General features: G+C 36.7%; 1 protein-coding gene across 1 annotated transcript; it reads left to right on the forward strand.

Moving 5' to 3' along the window:
- The first annotated feature begins 157 nt into the window (after positions 1-157).
- On the forward strand, positions 158-16715 carry LOC118282052 (uncharacterized). Its single transcript, XM_050695346.1, has 12 exons — positions 158-337; positions 632-748; positions 1639-2420; positions 2705-2923; positions 5404-5573; positions 5964-6079; positions 7025-7286; positions 7979-8150; positions 8602-8712; positions 9046-9141; positions 9534-9730; positions 10242-16715. The coding sequence occupies exons 2-12, from the start codon at positions 717-719 to the stop codon at positions 10293-10295; spliced, it is 2211 nt and encodes a 736-aa protein (XP_050551303.1). The 5' UTR covers positions 158-337; positions 632-716; the 3' UTR covers positions 10296-16715.
- The last annotated feature ends 1771 nt before the right edge of the window (positions 16716-18486 follow it).

The raw sequence follows: 18486 nt of genomic DNA on the forward strand, positions 1-18486 counted from the left end.
TACCACATATTTATTTGAATATTTTTGTATTTCTCAATGCAGTTTAATTACACTTGAAGATAAAAATAGCAGAGCGTTTTTCTTTTTTAATGTTACTAATCGACTAAATACGTCTAATACACCTCTATTTTGTTATATCTGTGGATTTTGGCTGCCATTTGCTGTGTTCTGTCAGTCATTCTTGATGTTATTGAATAAAGATTTCAGTTTTATTTATTTTAAAAGCCACAATAATTATTTTGCCAACAAATAAGTTATAGAAGTGAATGATTTTGCATTGATTCTGTTTGTTATAATTTGAAGAAAATGATGAGCCGGTTATTTAGCAAGCTATAGTGTGAGATTTGTTTTTGATAATCTTCGTAAAACAACAATAATTACTTGTTCGTTTTGGTTGAAAATAATAAAATACTTTCACATCATTAATTATACAGCGATTATAGACTAGAAACAAGAAAAATATATTAAAAATTGGTTAATTATGTTCATGACATATGTCATACTGATGTCAATTCAAAGAATCTTTACAATAATAAAGATAGTAACTATTTGTGTTTTTGATATGAATAACATTGAATTTACTGCGTATGTGGATGTGTAATGTGTAATGCGACCTTTTCTTTCGTTTCAGTATGAAGCAAAGGGACCAAACTTACTTTTGCACGTATAATAGCAATAAAGTTGTTGATATCATTAAGTTGTAAAATGAACACAGTATGTCTTATTTGAGTGCGTCAGAAAATGTGGGGTGAGTATTAAACCGTTATTATGTTTGCTGTGTACTCTGTGTATCCCCTAAACTATGTATATTTTGTTCAATGTTGTGACAATGTCGCTATGAGCTTGTGCCGCTACTATTACACCTCAATGTTGCATTTGCAGTGTCACATATCTTGAGTGTATTGAGTTATGTAGCATTTAAACTGCATTCTTCTCTTATTACATAATTGAATCAGAAATTCTATATTATTGTTGCATATACAATATGTTTGTTGTTATCTGTAGTTTATTTATTGTGAATAATAAATTGGTAAAATGTACATTAATAACTTGCTGTTTGTGTTAATGCGCTACTTAGACTCCATAATATGCTTTTATTTTGCCGCCTACTAATCTAGATATCATTGCATACTGGATATGGTCTGCCAAGCGTACTGATTATAACAAACCCCATTTTTAGAATGACAGAAAGGAAATAACTAATATACTTTGCTGATATTAGGCGGAACAGCTTAGTTCAGCTAAAGATAAAGTATTGGCAATGGGAGAAAACATTGATACAACTTGAGTTCATCCGAGTATATTTATAATCATAACTATATATGCTTATATAAATGCATTGTTTTTATCAATTTATATATTTGTTTATATGGCGATAATTACTATGTTTATGATGCTAGACTTTCTATCTGCTATATTTGATAAATATTGCTTAGAATAGATGAATCTCAATTATTTGCTGATAAAAGGCTCAGGGAAAAGTAACTTTTCCCTTGTTAAGTATAAATAACTATAGATAGTTATAATGGTGATAAGCTAATCTAATGGTCTTTGGTCAAAACTAATTGTGAATTCTTTGTTCTTTAATGAAAAACTGTTGAGAATTATCTATAAATGATGTTGTTTTGTGCTTTCCAGCTTCAGTGGTATTCCACAAAATATATCAGAGGCAAGTTGTGCTTCGCAATATAAGATGGCAGTTGAGGGTGTCTCCTCAGGGAGCTGTGGTGAAGTGAATATGTTCCTACATGACAACTCTGGAGATGAGCAGCCATACATTCATCTCAATGACAATTTCTACCCCAAGTTTAAAATTGATCCCAACGAACTATACACCTTTCATGATTCTGATGTTATTGCTGGAGAAATTACCGTCAGCCACACAGAAGATAATTTTATGTTCTCCGATAGTGTTGATATTAAGAGTAAGCTGCTAGCTGACAGTCCAAGTAAAGAGCTCGATCTCATAGGTGCATTCACAAATGGCGATATTAAGGAGGATATCAAGAAAGAGGTGGTATCTAATGGGCACTATCCACCAGTGGCCAAGCCGATTGCAAACTATAAAGACAGTAAGACTACTCATACCAAAGTTTTGAAAGTTAAAAATCAGACTCAGATGAAGGAGCCTCCTAGGTTGGAATCGTTTAGTGAACCTCGAAGACTAAGTGTTCATAGTCCTAAGGCGCAAAGCACTGCCACAGCCCCCTCCTTATGTGCGAAAACCAGTATTAATAGTGCTAGTACTACAAATAATGCGAAGACTTCTTCAAAGCAGACGGGTGGGATGGAGACATTCTTAGATGTATTTAAAAGAGAACAAGGTTTAGTTGAGAATGCATCTGCTTTTATAAAAACTGAGCCATCAGCACAGCCACTGGCTAAGGTTCCAATGTCTCCTCCGAAGAAATCTTCATCTGGTAAGGCTTGTTTTGTTTGTATTACTAAAGTCCTTGTTATTGTAGAATTCATTTTGTAAATTATCGTTATTCTTCCTTCCTCTTGTGACATCAGAAATGGTTTATTGAACAAACATTATTAACCTTAAATGTTGCTACTGCATTTTTTTATTGTTTCAATAATTCAATAGAGTAATCAATTTCATTTCATTTAATATTTTAAATTCATTATGTACAACAGTGACATAAAATACATGATATAAACTGTTTGACACAATCGTGAATGAGATGGTAACTGTAAACAGGTAAGGGTTCTCAAGCGAAGCCGCGGCGCGGTCGAGGGCCGGCGGTGCACGAGGCGTTGCAGCGGATACCGGCGGCGAGGCGCGCCGTCCCGCTGCCCAACGACACGTGGCACGCGCCCGGCGAGACACTGTTCCACTGCGGCCCGCTCGGAGACAGGCCGCTCGCATTCCGACAGATCGAGAGCAGCAGCAGTGATGATGATAATATGCCAGATTTTGGTAAGAGTGATCCATGATTTCTTATATTTAAACGTGGATCCACACTACATTGTTTTGTTGTTGAGGAAAACAAAACCCCCTACTTAGATGGATTTTTGATTTTGTTAATGGTGCGTTTACATACATAATGAGCTGTAGCAATTTGTGGAAAACACTTTTTTTATGTTGTCCCACCCTAGCATTTTCTCCTGTGACCTGGGTGCGTTTACAAATATACAAGTTCACATACACATTACACCCAGACCCGAAACAACAATTTGTGGATCACACAAAGAGTTGTTCCGTGCGGGAATTAAACCCGCAACACATTGTGCGGCGGCCGGTTGCCCAGCCACCACACTAACCGTGTAGAAGAAATAGTTGTACTGTGTGGGGAACTGAACTCGTGTAGCTAGGTGCCCATCTTCTGGCATACCTCTTTTACTTCACTTTCAATGATCAAATCTAATAGTTAATGTATTTTTTTCGGTGCACTATTTTTCCTTTTTTGTTCTTGCAAAGATGCCTGTTGACAGTCCAATGATAAAGGAATAAATGAATGCGTTCCTTTGACTTTATTATCAAGTTCTGCGCTTTTTTTATGAATACTTCATTCAACACGAGTTTTATAATACTCTACAAGTTAAATAGGTGTAGAATATACCTATTAGATAATTATAATGAAATTGTTATGGTTATAAATTATAAGCTAGGTATTTTTTTTAAATACATTTAAACATCATATTTAATCAATTTGTCAAGGAAAATAGAAAAAAAGTGTAATCAAACAATGCCAATTGTTGTTTCTTTCATCCACAACCAGATAGTTGTTTTTTTTCGGATGTGGCTTACTAGCACGGACAATGGAACTGTGACCTGGTACATGGCAATAAGCTATCTCTCTGTTTCATAGAACTTGTAACATAAGTAAAAATTGGGTGAAAATAATTTTAAGCCAACCTCTGCTTAACCCTCAACGTATTATATGGCGCGACGTTATTGTTTATGGAGGCAGTATTAATATGAGTTTGCTCTATGTTTAAAGTAATGAAACGAGAGCGCGTTCAGCTTTCTTATTGGCCGCCTCAAATAAACCAACCAATCAGAGCGCCGAATGTTCTCTCGTTTCGATTATTTTATATGTAAAGCAAACTCGTACTAAGGGTACAGAACATTTGAGTACACATCCATAGTTACTGTATGTGGAAAATGCTAATATTTGCCATATTTATTTTTATTTAACATACACAGTAACATGGCACAATGTTAGTTTAAATACTTATACATATTGTATGATTTTAGAGCAAAGGTTAGAGTTTTCTTATGAAGTATGTTTTGATCTATGTTTGCATATAAATGTACATTTAAATAACAACTTCACGCCTTTTATCCCCGACGGGGTAGGCAGAGTGCACATTTTGGCGTGTAATGCCGCTATACAATGTACACCCACTTTTCACCATTTATTATTAGTCCCATGTTATACGCGGTGAACCTATTGCCATAATATATTGGGAACAATTCTAGAATCCGTGCTACTACTGAGAGACCCCTTGTCCGGCAGTCGCACTGGTGACCACTTAACCAACGGGGCAGTCAGCATTTACATTTAAAATTTAAATAAAATCAGCGTGACTTGGTTTGTACCGTTTTGTTAGTGAGTTTCGTCGTTCGTGACTCAACAATGAATTGTGTAGGCTAGGTTTTTTGACTAATCACTGCAGATTAGTCATGAAAATCATGATAGCGATATGGTGTGATAAAATCACATATGTTTTTCCCCAAGAACTGAGTTTAATGTGAAAATGCTTGACATACACGAGTTGACTGCACGGTTGGTACGGTAGCTGGGCAACTGGCTGCCGTGCAACGTGTAGCGGGTTCGATTCCCGCATGGAACAACTCTATCTGTGATCCACAAATTGTTGTTTCGGGTCTGGGTGTGATGTGTATGTGAACTTGTATGTTTGTAAACGGACCCACGACACAGAAGAAAATCCTAGTGTAGGGCAACTTTTAAGAAAAAATCATATGGTCGATTTTTTTTTTATTTTATCTTTGTTGTCAACGGAGTCTGGATAAGTTTATGCTAATAGGCTTATTCACAATGTATTTTGTTAATCTTGTCTGTCTCTTTGTTCGTGTGACCTTTGGTCTCTCTATACATACATACATACATATACGGGATAGAAAAAAGTCCTCTCGGCATAAAACATAGTTTTTTTTTAATGTTAATCAGTAAATTACAATTACAAAGTACCTTCCTACCTAAGCTATACCTACATAAGTTTCATATTTAGACGTGGTTACCTGTCAATCCATTACAAACAATATGATATTGTTAATTTTAAACGATTTTTCAATTTGATCAATATCATATTTCAAGAATAAAAAAAATATGGGGAACCCAAAATATTTACTTTTTAATTGTTCAAGTGTAACTTACTAGTAAACTAACACCTTGTACCTAAATTTTTCATCAACAGTATTCTTCTTTACAGCAGAAGCAGGTTGCGTGTCAGCATGCGTGGAAGAGAGTGCCGCAGAGTCCCGCGGCGCGCGGCTGGCACTGCGTCGCGCGGCGTTGCGGCGCCATGTCGCGCGTGCGCACGACGCACTAGCCCTCGCCGCGCACCACAAGAATCATCGCGCTCTTGCATCGTTACTCAAGGTAAATGTGACTGTTTATCGTTGTATTGTATCTTAGTTGCTATTTCAAGTTATTTGTACCTCTGCCTAACCCTTCGGGGATAAACGGTGTGACGTTGCATATTTCAAGTTATTTGGAATCGGTCTTCGTTATCTATTACATTTTATATCGCCATTATGTAACGTTATAAGTAAAGTACAGCATTGTTTTGGAAGAGCGGCGCCTTCAAACACAGGCATTATTTGCCTAAAAGGAGGCTTCAAACACTAATATGTTATGATAAGCTGATTATTACAATAAACTGTGTTTTTTTTTTATATATTTTCATTACATTTTCGTAATAAAAGTCCTACTCGAAACCATTTCCTACCAAAAATCTCTAATATTTACAATGTACCTTTACGTTTACAGAAACAGCTGAACAGGCCGGGATCGTCAGGTCGTCTTCCAACGCAGACTGTGAACCATCTGCTCGCGCTGCGCGGCATGCCTTCCGTATTAACCTCGCAAGAACGTAGGAGACTAAGGTATGTACTTCAAAATTTTTACTCTTACCTTATTTTTGTATTATGTCAGTGTTATTATAAACGAGCTTCTGGAGGATTTTTGGGATAACAGGCCTATGTGTTATTTTAGACAACAATTTATTTCTGTACTAACAAATTCAGTTTAGTAGGATGTTGCGAATATGACGCTATTACTATTGTTGGAAAATTATAAATAATATTTGGAATAAGATTTGATTCATTCTTTTCGTATTTTCGAAAGAAAACACTTGAATAGTAGACAGTACGTGTTGAACGTTTACGTTAATAAATAATTATCAAAGGACATCGGGCGTTTTTTACCCGATTTTTTAAAAGTCGCGAACATAAACCAAAACATTTTTAAATGAAAGTGTTTGCAATCATATTTAATATTGTGTAGTTATTTTGATTCACAATAATGGGAAAATGGAAATAATTAGTAAAATGAAAATGATATTTTAAGTTGACTATTTTTCCTAATTACTAAACGACCGCTCAGTAAGTTAAAATATCACTCCGTGGTATTTTTGTAAACCCAATCAGACTAAATCCGTCAAGTTGATGTGCATGTTTCGTTCTCACTCTCGCCCATAGTCCTAAAACTGGTATACATATGTTGCGCTCGCGCAGGTAGCTAGCTTATCTTACTACATCGCAGTCCTTCGTCATCATCATCGCAGTCCTTCGCCAAAAGTTAAGAGAAAAATATGTTGTTTTAATTATTTTTGATTCCCTTTTTCCTCTTCAATTATTGCCCAAAAACATTTATAAATATTTTTTAAATGTCCAATTTCTCCTTATTGCCACGACCCACAGATATGGGAACTATACCATTGTGAACTAGATTTAATTGCCTATCCACCGTACCTAATTTTATTTTTGTTCGCCGTAGGTAAGTGTCCCATACAAAAATGCCCGATGTTCTTTACGCAACAAAAATTCCAGACAATCAGGCTGGTCAGGCGGCGAGACGTCAGTGCGCGAGTGCGGCAGTATAACGTCGGTGGGCGCGGGGTGCGCGTGGGAGCGGTGCGAGGCGGGCGCGCTGCCGTGCGCGCGGTACTGCCTGGCGCACGTGACGCGCGCGCCCGAGCAGCGCCTGTACGCGGCGTGCGGCGCCGTGTTCGCGGGCGGCGCGCGCTGCAACCAGCCGCTACTGCCGCTGTCGGACCACACGCCGCTCTGTGCCGAGCATGCTTGGAAACGGGTATGTGGAATACTATATAACTAGCTACTTCCGCGCGGTTTCACCGTTGATTCCATTGATCGTAGTGTGATGTTTTATAGCCTATAACCTTCCTCGATAAATGCGCTATCCAACACAAAAAGAATTATTCAAATCGGACCAGTAGTTCCTGAGATTAGCGCGTTCAAACAAATAAACAAACTCTTCAGCTTTATAATATTAGTATAGAAGTATAGATATAAAATTTTCCTTCCTGATGGTATAACTTCAGAACGCACGACCGATTTCGGTTCACGGTTTTGTACTCGTTGGAAAGGTCTCGGGCTTCATGAGGTTTTTAGCAAAGAAAATTTCAAGAGAAAAGCAGCAAAATATTGGGAAAATCATTGGCGAAAAAGAATTCGCCGGGTTTGCTAGTTGGTTTATAAAGAGAAATGCTCATTATTTCATGTGTAAACTGTAACTTGGATGAAATTGGTGAGGATAAGTTGTATCGTGGAAGTTGAGAGTGACATAATGATGACAACAGAACTTCATGTTATGTTAATTCGTCTTTGTCTGTCCTTGTTCTAGTCAAATACAGAAGACTAAAATGTGAAGGGTTTTACGATATTAGATATACTGTTTTTTTCAAAATTAACACCTATTTGATTCTTAACTTTCTACAAAAGTGTCCCTGTTAGTTCCTAGCCAATAATACTGCCATTTCCCAGGACAACTACGACAAGTTGGCCCGCGACTGCCGGCCTAAGAAGGTCCCCCGCAAGCGCCCCCCGCCGGCCGTCCCCCGCGGCCCGCGCCGCGCCAAGCGCAGGCGCCGCCCCCCCGCGAGACTCCGCCCGCCTACTGGAGACTCACCACTCACTGCTGAACAATCACTCTCCGGTATGTACTTATGTAATATGTGCCTACATATTATGTCATTTTAACATTTTATTGTTGCCTTGAAATCTTTGCCCTGCATTTGAAAGGATTTTCGACTGCACTGTTGGTGTGGTAGGTTCGATTTCCTCGCGGATCAACTCTTTATGAGATCCGCAAATTATTGTAAGTTTGTAAATGCATCCACGTCACAGAAGAAAATACTAGAGTGGGGAAACATATATAAAAAGAAAACAAAATGTCTATCTGATTTCAAATTACAGCATTGTTAGTCAAGCCTTCCATTTCACTTTATTTCAATTATTTAGCTTGACTTGAAAATCTGATCATAATTATTGAATGAATGTACTTACTTGTAGTAAGTAAGTCAAAATATTACGCAAACCATAGAATGTAAAATTACGTACTATATTTAAAATAAAGTTTCAACTGAAGTGAATGTTTGTTTCTCCAGAGCTGAACGTGTGTTCGAATTCGTCGACGTACGATAGTTCGGAGGAGGCGGCCATGGGCGCGCTCAGTGAGGGCGAGTACGTAACTGTTGCCAGCGATTCTCATGAGATGGGTGAGTAGTCCAGCAGAACTCTCTAATAATCCTGAACCTTTTCAAAGTTAACGTCTGCTTCTAAAGGTGCTTAAGTACTCCTAAGTACTTTTAGAAAAGCACTTTTAAAAAATGCAAAACTCCTGCAGGGAGAGAGAGGCAGAGGAGTTTTGCATTTTTTTTTATGGTATATGCCAGTAAACCTGATATGCCGGCCAGTGTGTTGCCGGCCTTTTGGGGTTTAGGAATTTAAGGGTTGTTGAGGAATCGGGGATTAGGAAGGGTAATTGGGCTTCCGGTAATCTCACTCACACATTGAATCGATTTCTATTTCATTGTGTGTTTTGTTTCTAGAAGTAGAAGTCGGCCAAGTACCACCGGACGACATATTGGATCCCGCTGTGCTCAGTCAAATACCCGACGAAGCGTTCACGGAGTTTTTCAATCAAGGTAAGTTCAAATAGTTGATATTCGATTTTCTACCATTATCATTTGCCCGCGTTCTTACGACAAAAATGCTTATGTGTTATTCCAGATTATAATAATGTATATATCTGTTTAAAATTAAGATCTGCTGAGTAGTTTCTGCGTGAACAAATATACATTGTGTAGGCACTCACAAAATTTCGCAGTTATAATATCAATAAGATTGTAGGATAGTAGGATCCCGAAAATGCGAAAGGCTCGAAAAGTAGGAGGAGAAATAGGGTGGTTTTTAGTCAGTAAGATTCTGACACTTTCTCTCGCATTGCCTAAGGCGCTAGATGTCATTACGTGATTTTCCCCGTCAAAAAAAAAAAAAGGATAGTGGGATTGTATGGACGTCTAATTATTATTTTTAGCGGAAGGTGGAGCAGCATTCGCGGAGAGTTCAGAGTTGGCTGCGGCATTAGAAGCGGTATTGGATGAGCGGGTATTGGACGAGCGAGTATTGGACGAGCGGGTACTAGACGAGCGGGTACTGGACGAGCGAACACTGGACTCCATCGCTGACTGCGTGTTCACTCACTCGCCGCACTCGCACTACGCTAAGAACAAGGTAAGAACTTTAATAAGGTGATTTTCATACTATTTTGTTTGTGCTTTAATTTTAATTAATCATTCTCGTATGATGATGTTGTATATAAGACAACAATAGAAAACACATTGTGTCTCGTGTGGATCCGTGTTACGGCAAACGAAGACTTAGCTTTTATGCTGGTGTTTTAGCGCTAGTGATCTGTTTGGTCTCGAGAACCGCAATATCTTCGTTATTGAATCTTGTTGATCAATATCAATAAGTATTTGTTTGAGAAAGACCACGAACGCACGACTTGTCGTATATAGCGAGCGTCTATGGGCGGCGCCGATTTCTTACTGTTGATTCCATATGCACGTTTGTATGCCATGTCTCTAACCTATACAAAATCTGTTGTTTTTGTTATTACTTGGTTAGATATTATCCAACTTCGTAGTGGCGTAAGATTCACTGTAAAATGTACTAGTATTCAATTTACCCTTATACACGCTGGAGCCTACAGTTTCTAAGTGCGAAGTACAAATTGTTCCAGATGCAGGTCTCCACGTCCCTACCGATGGAGATGTCATCGCGCGTGCCCTCATAACACAGTAACTTTACATGTCTTACTTTAAGCTATAATAAACTCTATGTACTATAAACATTAGGAACAAATTCGATATTCATAGTCTCAAGAGGTGGAAATATTTTTCTTCATGCTTTAATTTTTTGTATGTGTGCATGTGTAGCGATGTGTAAGCGAAGATATTTGAGTGGTTCGTGATTCGGATTGATGTTTGAGCAGTTTTGTTGCTTTAGAATCAATATTGTGGCTTCAAAGGAATTTCGACTCAAAACTCGAGGTTTTAAGATAGCAAGTTGTTTGACAGAGTTAATTAGAAAGGTGTAGCATTAGAAATATTGGAATAAGACCACAGTATTGATTTCAAAGTTTATTTCATCGGCATTATTTAATACAGAGAACAATTTTGTGTTCAAACAAGTGGCTAGATTATCGTCTTAATGATTGACTATTATAAGGTACATTATTATTAATTGTAATTTTTCAAAACAATCCTTTTCAGTGAGGTTAAAAATATTCTGAAATAATAACGCCTCCAATTCTCTTTCCTTTAAACGAAAGCTTATCGTTTTCTTACACTAGTTGGCGCCACTTGCGCTTTGAGTCCTGTCACTCCAATCTGTAAAATTAAAAAATACTGATTGAAATTTTATCAGCGCTCCTAGCGGTGGCTTCGTAACAATCTTTGTTCCATTAAAAAGAAAAATACTTGATTCGTAATGACAGAATAAATAATTTGACTAAAAAAGTTAACGTTTTAAATCCATAATTTTAATACGAGAAGTTAGTTTTTTTTTTCTTAAAACCGAGCTTTATAGTCAACCAAGTTATTTGGTGAGCGTGAGAGAAAATGCAGATTTATTCAGAGGGTGTTAGTACCAGGCCCTCACAAACCGTAGCTATTGTTATACATACTAAATTGTATGCTTTTTAAAAAACTATTTCTGTCGTAAATCTCCGTCGTAAACCTTTGTAGCTAACCAATGGTTACTCTCTGCGATAAATCAATCTATTTTTTTACCTAAGTAATCAAGCCAAATAACTTGGTCTAACAATCTAACAAATAAAATAAACTGAAACTAAATTCTTCCGCCCTTCTTCCATTAATATACATCCCTCAAAGTTTACAATAAAAACACATCATGCTTTAACTTTACAAAACGTAAAACTACTTAAAAATTAATTTAAAAAAATCTTTTGCTTTTGTCCAGTGTTTGTTCGAACTTTGCAGTAACTTGACACGTGTAATTGAAATGAAAAATATATTTTTATACTCTGCTAGCGATCCACTCCTGCCTCCAAAGTATCGTTACATTTTCTACTTTTGGTTTTCTATCATGAGATCTTCTTACAATAAAGAGTTTAACAAACCGGCTTCAAAAAAACAAACAGTACCTCCTCCTGTTTTGAAGACGGCATAAACAGAACTTACCGAAATCGTTTCATAAAATTAACCATCCACCAAAATACAAAATTTAGGTCTCTGAAAGATAACAACAACCTAACAACCGATCTCTGAAAACAAAGGTCCTTTATCCATCAATACTAATTATCCATCTACACCTAAATTTCTGGATAACAAACTGCCTAAGTTCACTTGAACATTAACACAGGACAAACGCAAACGATAAAAACGCCTTAGGCTTTGTCCTGAGACATGGCGCATCTCGCAAGCTGATCTGCCGCGTATAAAACAAATACTCGACACTGTTTGAACGTGTCCGAAGTGCGAGCGGGCGCGCACGCGATACGGCGCAGTACTTGTAACGTGTGTGGCGGATTCCGCTTGCACGATGCGCTGTGACTCAGGATAGAGCCTAATTAACAATGAACACTAAAACTGAAGCCAATTAAAAATAGTTAGAAAGAAAACTCATGCCACAAGGTTTGTTTGAAACATAACATTGTGAAAGCATTTGCAACATTGTTCTGCCTTCATTAGGTAGTTGTAGTATTTAGGTAAATTATTATGATGTAGGACATTTGAATTGGATGGATTCCGTATGGTAATGTTTTTAGCATGGTCTTTGAAGACGTGGCTAGGATATTTGGTTGTATTATTACTATATTGGTCTCTTTTTCCTTACGTTTTTGGTGGAATTAATTCATTAGCATATCTGCACCGAATTTTGTGTTACATAGATGGCGTTAGTGAAGCATTAGGTCATATTCAGTTTGAAATCTTTTATTGATCGTTTGAGTGATCAATCAATAAGAGATTGGTAGCAGTGATCAAATGATTAAATAAAATGATTTTTTTTTCAAACAATATATTAAAATTATCCTTTTAGACAATCCTTTGTGAAGTCATTATTCAATAGTGGACATCTTGTGGCTGATATGATGGTGATGATTGATTGATTGATCAGATCAGATTTTGCTGATACTCAAATATTCTAGCCACGTCTACCCTTGTGTCTAAAGTTCGGTAACGAGTGGCTCGTTTACATTATACTCAGTTTATTTGAAATACCGCATGTGAGTGAATGTTCTTGTTATTAACGATGTTTGTGACGTGAGACGGTGTTATTTAGCCTAAAATGGGCGAATAGAGACTACAGAGCAAAAATTTAATAAATAATTGACCATGTTTCAGAGAGCCTTGTGGGATTTTTTCGATAACTCGATTGTCACGTTTATAGCGTTCAACGTTCTGATTGGCTGGTTCCAACCAACCAATCAGAGGGCTAAATCAAAACGTTTCAATCGCTTTAACGTAAAAAAACTCGCACTTGGTTCTGGTCGACATATTTGTTTTACAATGATCATTTTTAGAATGCAATAGGGATGATAAATGTTAGTTTTACACATTTATGTCAACACTATGGAGTCTCTATGCGCTTGTTTACGGCTGTGTGCGGTCGATAATGTTTGTGTTTGATCATAATTGACCTATTCTTGTCCTTCTAGAACGACAAATTAATAGTTTCCTCTCTTAGTTCACGATTTAACGATCAACTAATTATAAACTTAATATTGTTACCTTAAAATTCAATTTTGGTCAAACGCAAGCATTTTTGTACGTACACGCAATTGCGTATTATATTTATAACAATATCTCTATACATAAGCAAGTGATGTAATCAACTATTTATTGTGTAGTTAGCATCCTAATAAATATTCAAGAATTATTCAAAGTAAACTCAATAGCTATAGGCCTTGTTATATTGTCCTATTAAAACTGACTAAGACATTAAAATTCCTATTTACGTAAGTCTATTAAAATTTATAGATCGATACATAACTTTATGTAACCACTCAAGTATATCGAAACACTTATCTAACATTAGATACTTTTTTCCGTGAATTTTAACATTTTACAAATGGCAACACCATGTTAAGTATTGCCATTTAAAATCGAACACAGAGTAATAAAAAATATTGGATACTTTGTACTAAAAAATAAATTTAATTAAAATTAATTATTAAATGGACGTGTCGTTAATATAAGTCAGTTTTTAAATGTAATGTTTCGACGTATCTATCTCCTGACATGTGATTTGACTTCATAACACCAACTTTAAGCAATAGGAATATAAACGACAGACGTAAGACGGCAATGAGCATTTATAATTAATACTTTATTGTATAAAAGCCGCCTTTGACTTCGCTTAGTACAAATTTAATTACTAGTTAATAATTCTTTAGTAAATTGTTAAGCATGCGGCCTGCGTATAATGTAACTGAGTATGTATGTAGTCGAGTTAGGAAGTTGTCTAGATAGATATAGTCGTATGTGTGGATCGTTGTGTCTGAGGATTCCTAGGAAATCGCAACGTTGTCTATTTAAAAAAAAATATCAAAGTAAATAATAGTCTTAATAACGCTAGTTGTCATTTACTGCGATAAAACCGTAAAGTGCCCACTGAGCTATCAAATCGATGTCTGCCGTATTTAAATCTACAATAATCTAATAATTTTATAATAAAGTGCCGATCAGTGTTGTAGAACAGGCTCGAGAGGAGTCCTGTTATTAATATTATGTAAATAAAAGCAATATAGACTGGAACTACGTGAATGATATGCTAGATGTAACAATAGTGACAGAAATCGCCCTCATATCATATCTAGAACGTTTGTTTCAATGTGTTGTACCGTCAAAAGTAAAATAGTGCTAGAAACAGAACCAAATAAAGAGAATATTTTTGTAAATTCGTTATGTTCCTAAATAAAATCTTATGTGATTGTATATGGCTGAGAAGCGATCCTGTTTCAATTATATTTTGCTAGTATTGAAATCAATTGGTGTAATTTAAGGTTTATTTTGTTATTTATCATAATGAATGATCACTTTGGTGTGTGCGTTTGGTTACTCGTGCCGATGTTTATGTAATTCTCAAGAAAACAAGTTTAATGTAATAGTTTCAGCTTCTTTAAGTGTTATATACATAACATAATAATGTAACATTTTGTATACAAAGTTAAACATTATTATTCCAAGCAATTGAATAGACAGTGCGCGTAAGATTGTATATTTTTAAAGTATAGGTTCAATATAAATTTACCGTTCGCTAGTGTAGAGTTGTGTTACCGCGGCCGCGGTTTCTTTGTGTGTTTTCGTGTCGTAGACTGATTCTGATGAGAAGGACAGCAGTATAGTGCTGTCGCTGTCGTATCTTAGCATTTGAGTACTTGCAAGTACATAACTGATGTACACAAGATATAATAAAGAGTACCAATGTAGTAAAAGCTTATAAAAAGGCTGCAACTAAGTACGTGTTAATGTATCGCTTTGTGCATATTCCAAAACATAGCACATGCAAGCGATATGTCGCTAGATCGGTTTAAAATCGAAGTTGATGCTTCATCGATTTTAGTGTAAGCGTGGACTGAGTATAAACATCGAAATAATCGCTTTCTAAGGTGTCACGCTGACACGCTGATCTTCGTCGAACGTACTGTCTCGGTAGACAAACTGCATAAACGCTAGTCGAATAGAATAGGAAGATTGACATTGGCTGACGTCAAATTTGACAACTATCGTGGTACATACTAAATTAGCTAAAAATCACGGTTTACTCACGTATTATTAATGGGGAAAAGCTCTACTAGTTTCGAGTCACAGAGAGACTTCATCATTAGCAGTGTGAGCCGATGCGGCGACGCTGCGCGGCTTACGCGACGTCGCCGCGTCAGTAAGAGCTTTTCTCACTTTGTAAGCCGTGATTTTTAGTTAAATCAAATTTGACGTTTGCTAATGTCAATGACGTTTTCGTTTGAATAGTGTTTATGCCATTTTGTAGCGAGACTGTTCAGCCTAGGTTCGGTTTTTGTTGAGATTCCAAGACAATAAATAAACAAGTTATATAATTAAGTATGTGTTGGCCGGCGGCCGCGGTGTTACGCGCGAATCGTAGTATAATAATGTATCAGATACGCTTAATTCTCCATATGCAGTACCTGCACTTTCGTTTTATAACAATATACAAATTACAATAGATTTAGGGACTTGTACTAAATGTATCTATGTATTTTTACGTGCTAGTTTTATTTATTGTTTGTACTTTTTGTAGATCAATTCGAATTGACTGCTCTTAGGGAGATTAACGTAATGTAAGTAAATATTTTGCACCTTTAGTTTAAGGGTTATTATGTAGATACAGGACAGATACGTCGGAGGTTTTAAGCGTGACATGTTCACATGGCAATCGCGTACCATGTGATATGTAGTAGGTTTCATTAGTATCTATAAGTTTAACATCGTCAGTTCGTCATTGGCAGTTCACATTGGATCCTGGAGAGTAAAGTCAAGTTATTTGGTGTTCGTTAGCTTGGTATTGTAACGAGCGATGCTGTTGACAGCCGATGATCCTTAGTAGAAATTAAACGTAGCATCGGTATTTTAATCCCAGTTTAAAATTTATTCGTATTATACTCAAATCTCATTTAATCCTTTGAGTAGAGGGGTGTAAGTGTTCTCTTAATTAAATATTAATGTCACAAATTATATAATTGTATCAGTATACGAATTAAGTAATGATGTAGTAGAGTAGTGCTTGTGTTGGGTCGCAGCTGTTGGTCGCATCGCTCGAGAGTTTAGACGTAGCGACTAGGAATGATTGTATGGTTACTGGAATGTTTCTGACTATTAACGTTTAGAGATGGCTAAATTATATAGTGTCGGTGTTAGCAGTTCGCGAGATGTGGTCATTAGTAGAGTTGGTGATACGGACATACGCGAAATGGGACATTTCAAGTAATACTTTAATGGTGAGACCGTCACTTAGCATTTATTAATAATTAAAATTATGATGTTAGATCTGTTGACGGTTCAGTTCTTATTTAAAGTGTTCGATTTCGCTGCATATGTCGAGTAACACAAGTTAATTTAGATAACCGCTACCTCTTTGAATGCCTGAAATTGTTCACAGTTTATTGTCCAATGTGTGTAACATGATGATGTTTAAAAAAATGAAATAAACATGAAGAAATTTTGACTCTTAATTTATCTTTGTTGACCTCCATTTTTGTTATGTTTAATGTTGACAGCACCATCCAGTGCCGGATAAAGCCGACGTGGGGCCCACAGCAAATGTGAATAGAGGGCCCTGAAGTTACATTGCCAATTGAAATTTTGGATGTAAATAAACCAGATCGTTTACAAAAAGGCTTTTTGTGAAGGTTTTAGAAGTTGTTTTTTTTATTGACTGCGTCCTGCTATAAGTTATGGCTAATCCGGCACTGGCACTATGAAAAGAACATTTTAGGTATTAGAATACCTAAAATGTTCTTTTGGGGAATGGGAACGGACGTTGTTGAATATCGGTATTATGGTTATTTATTTATTTTAATTAAATAGAACGGCTGAAGCCAATTACACTATTTAACTTATAACTAGTTTTAACTCAGTCATGCATCCTTCTCACAAAAATTCAAACATTCTGACATTATCATCTTCCATTCATCCACAAACACATCAAGATCTGTGTTTGAGTTCAGGAGAGCATTAATGGCGTTATACCATATGAATCAAATTCAAGGCTTTAGGTTTCACAGTCGTCTTTATAAATCATAAAATATGAATAAATAATCACCGGGCACAATCAGAATTCCAAAACTTTACACATGCGTAAGCAAAAATAAAAACTTCATAAGGGCCTCCAAACATGGGCTCGCTGTTATAGCATAGGTAAGTCCCCTCTTTGAGGCTTGAGAGACAGGGCGGCAAAAGTAATTCGTTGATACACCCCCCCCCCAACACTTTATAGGGGGCTCTGCCAAGGCACGCTTATGAAATTACTAAATTGTCAATCAATAAAACATGGAAAGTTATCTACGATCGATAATATCGTGACAAGAAAATTTATTTGTGGTAATGATTTAGGTAAATGTATAATTCAATGAATACCTAAGTAAGTACCTACTACCTACGCGTCATTACCTCGCAATACTTACCCAGTGATCCAATTTTTATTGAATTTATATACAAACTTACGTATAGTACATGTAGGTACAGTTAAGAATGCAATGCGTAATGCATTACAGTGCACACACAGGCCAGTATTTAATGCATAATGAATAAAACCGATTCAGAGTATTTTTGATACAACAATAAATGCTGCATCAATTGTACAGGTCTTCTTTATAACCATCGGAAACTGTCCTCAATGGTCTTTTTAACTCATTTATCCATGTGTGGGAGAGCCATGCTTCGGCATGAATGGGCCGACTTGACCGGAGTGATACCTTGGCCTCACAGAAAACCGACGTGGAAAAATGCTTGCGTTGTGTTTCGTTGTGTGAGTGAGTTTACCGGTGGCTCCATTTCCTCTTCTCAATGTCCCCAATCTTCAATTCCTATCCGCCCAAAGCCTGGTAACGCACTTGTAACGCCTCTGGTGTTTTTGGTGTCCATGGGCGGCGGCGATTGCTTACTATCAGGTGATCCGTCTGCTAATTTACCGGCTTACGAGTATAACATAAAAAAGTTAGGTATCTTTCAATGAGAGGGTTGGTTTTATGTGAGCTGTTTTTGTGTCGATAGATGGCACCACTGACGTTAATCCTCTCGAAGCTGTTGCTATAATGTGTCGCGATACAAAATCCATTCTATGGTAAAGGTACCTGCTGCTAATTTGATCTTTACTAATATTTCATTAGGTACTAGGTATGTAAGATAGCTTTCGCTAAAAAACTTGGTTTAGTGATCTCACTTTTCGTGCAGAGGCAAATAGAAATTAAATATATTAGGTATTGAGTCTGTTATTCGCTAAGA

Source organism: Spodoptera frugiperda, chromosome 8, assembly GCF_023101765.2.
Source record: "Spodoptera frugiperda isolate SF20-4 chromosome 8, AGI-APGP_CSIRO_Sfru_2.0, whole genome shotgun sequence".
In the NCBI taxonomy this organism is placed as follows: Eukaryota; Metazoa; Arthropoda; class Insecta; order Lepidoptera; family Noctuidae; genus Spodoptera; species Spodoptera frugiperda.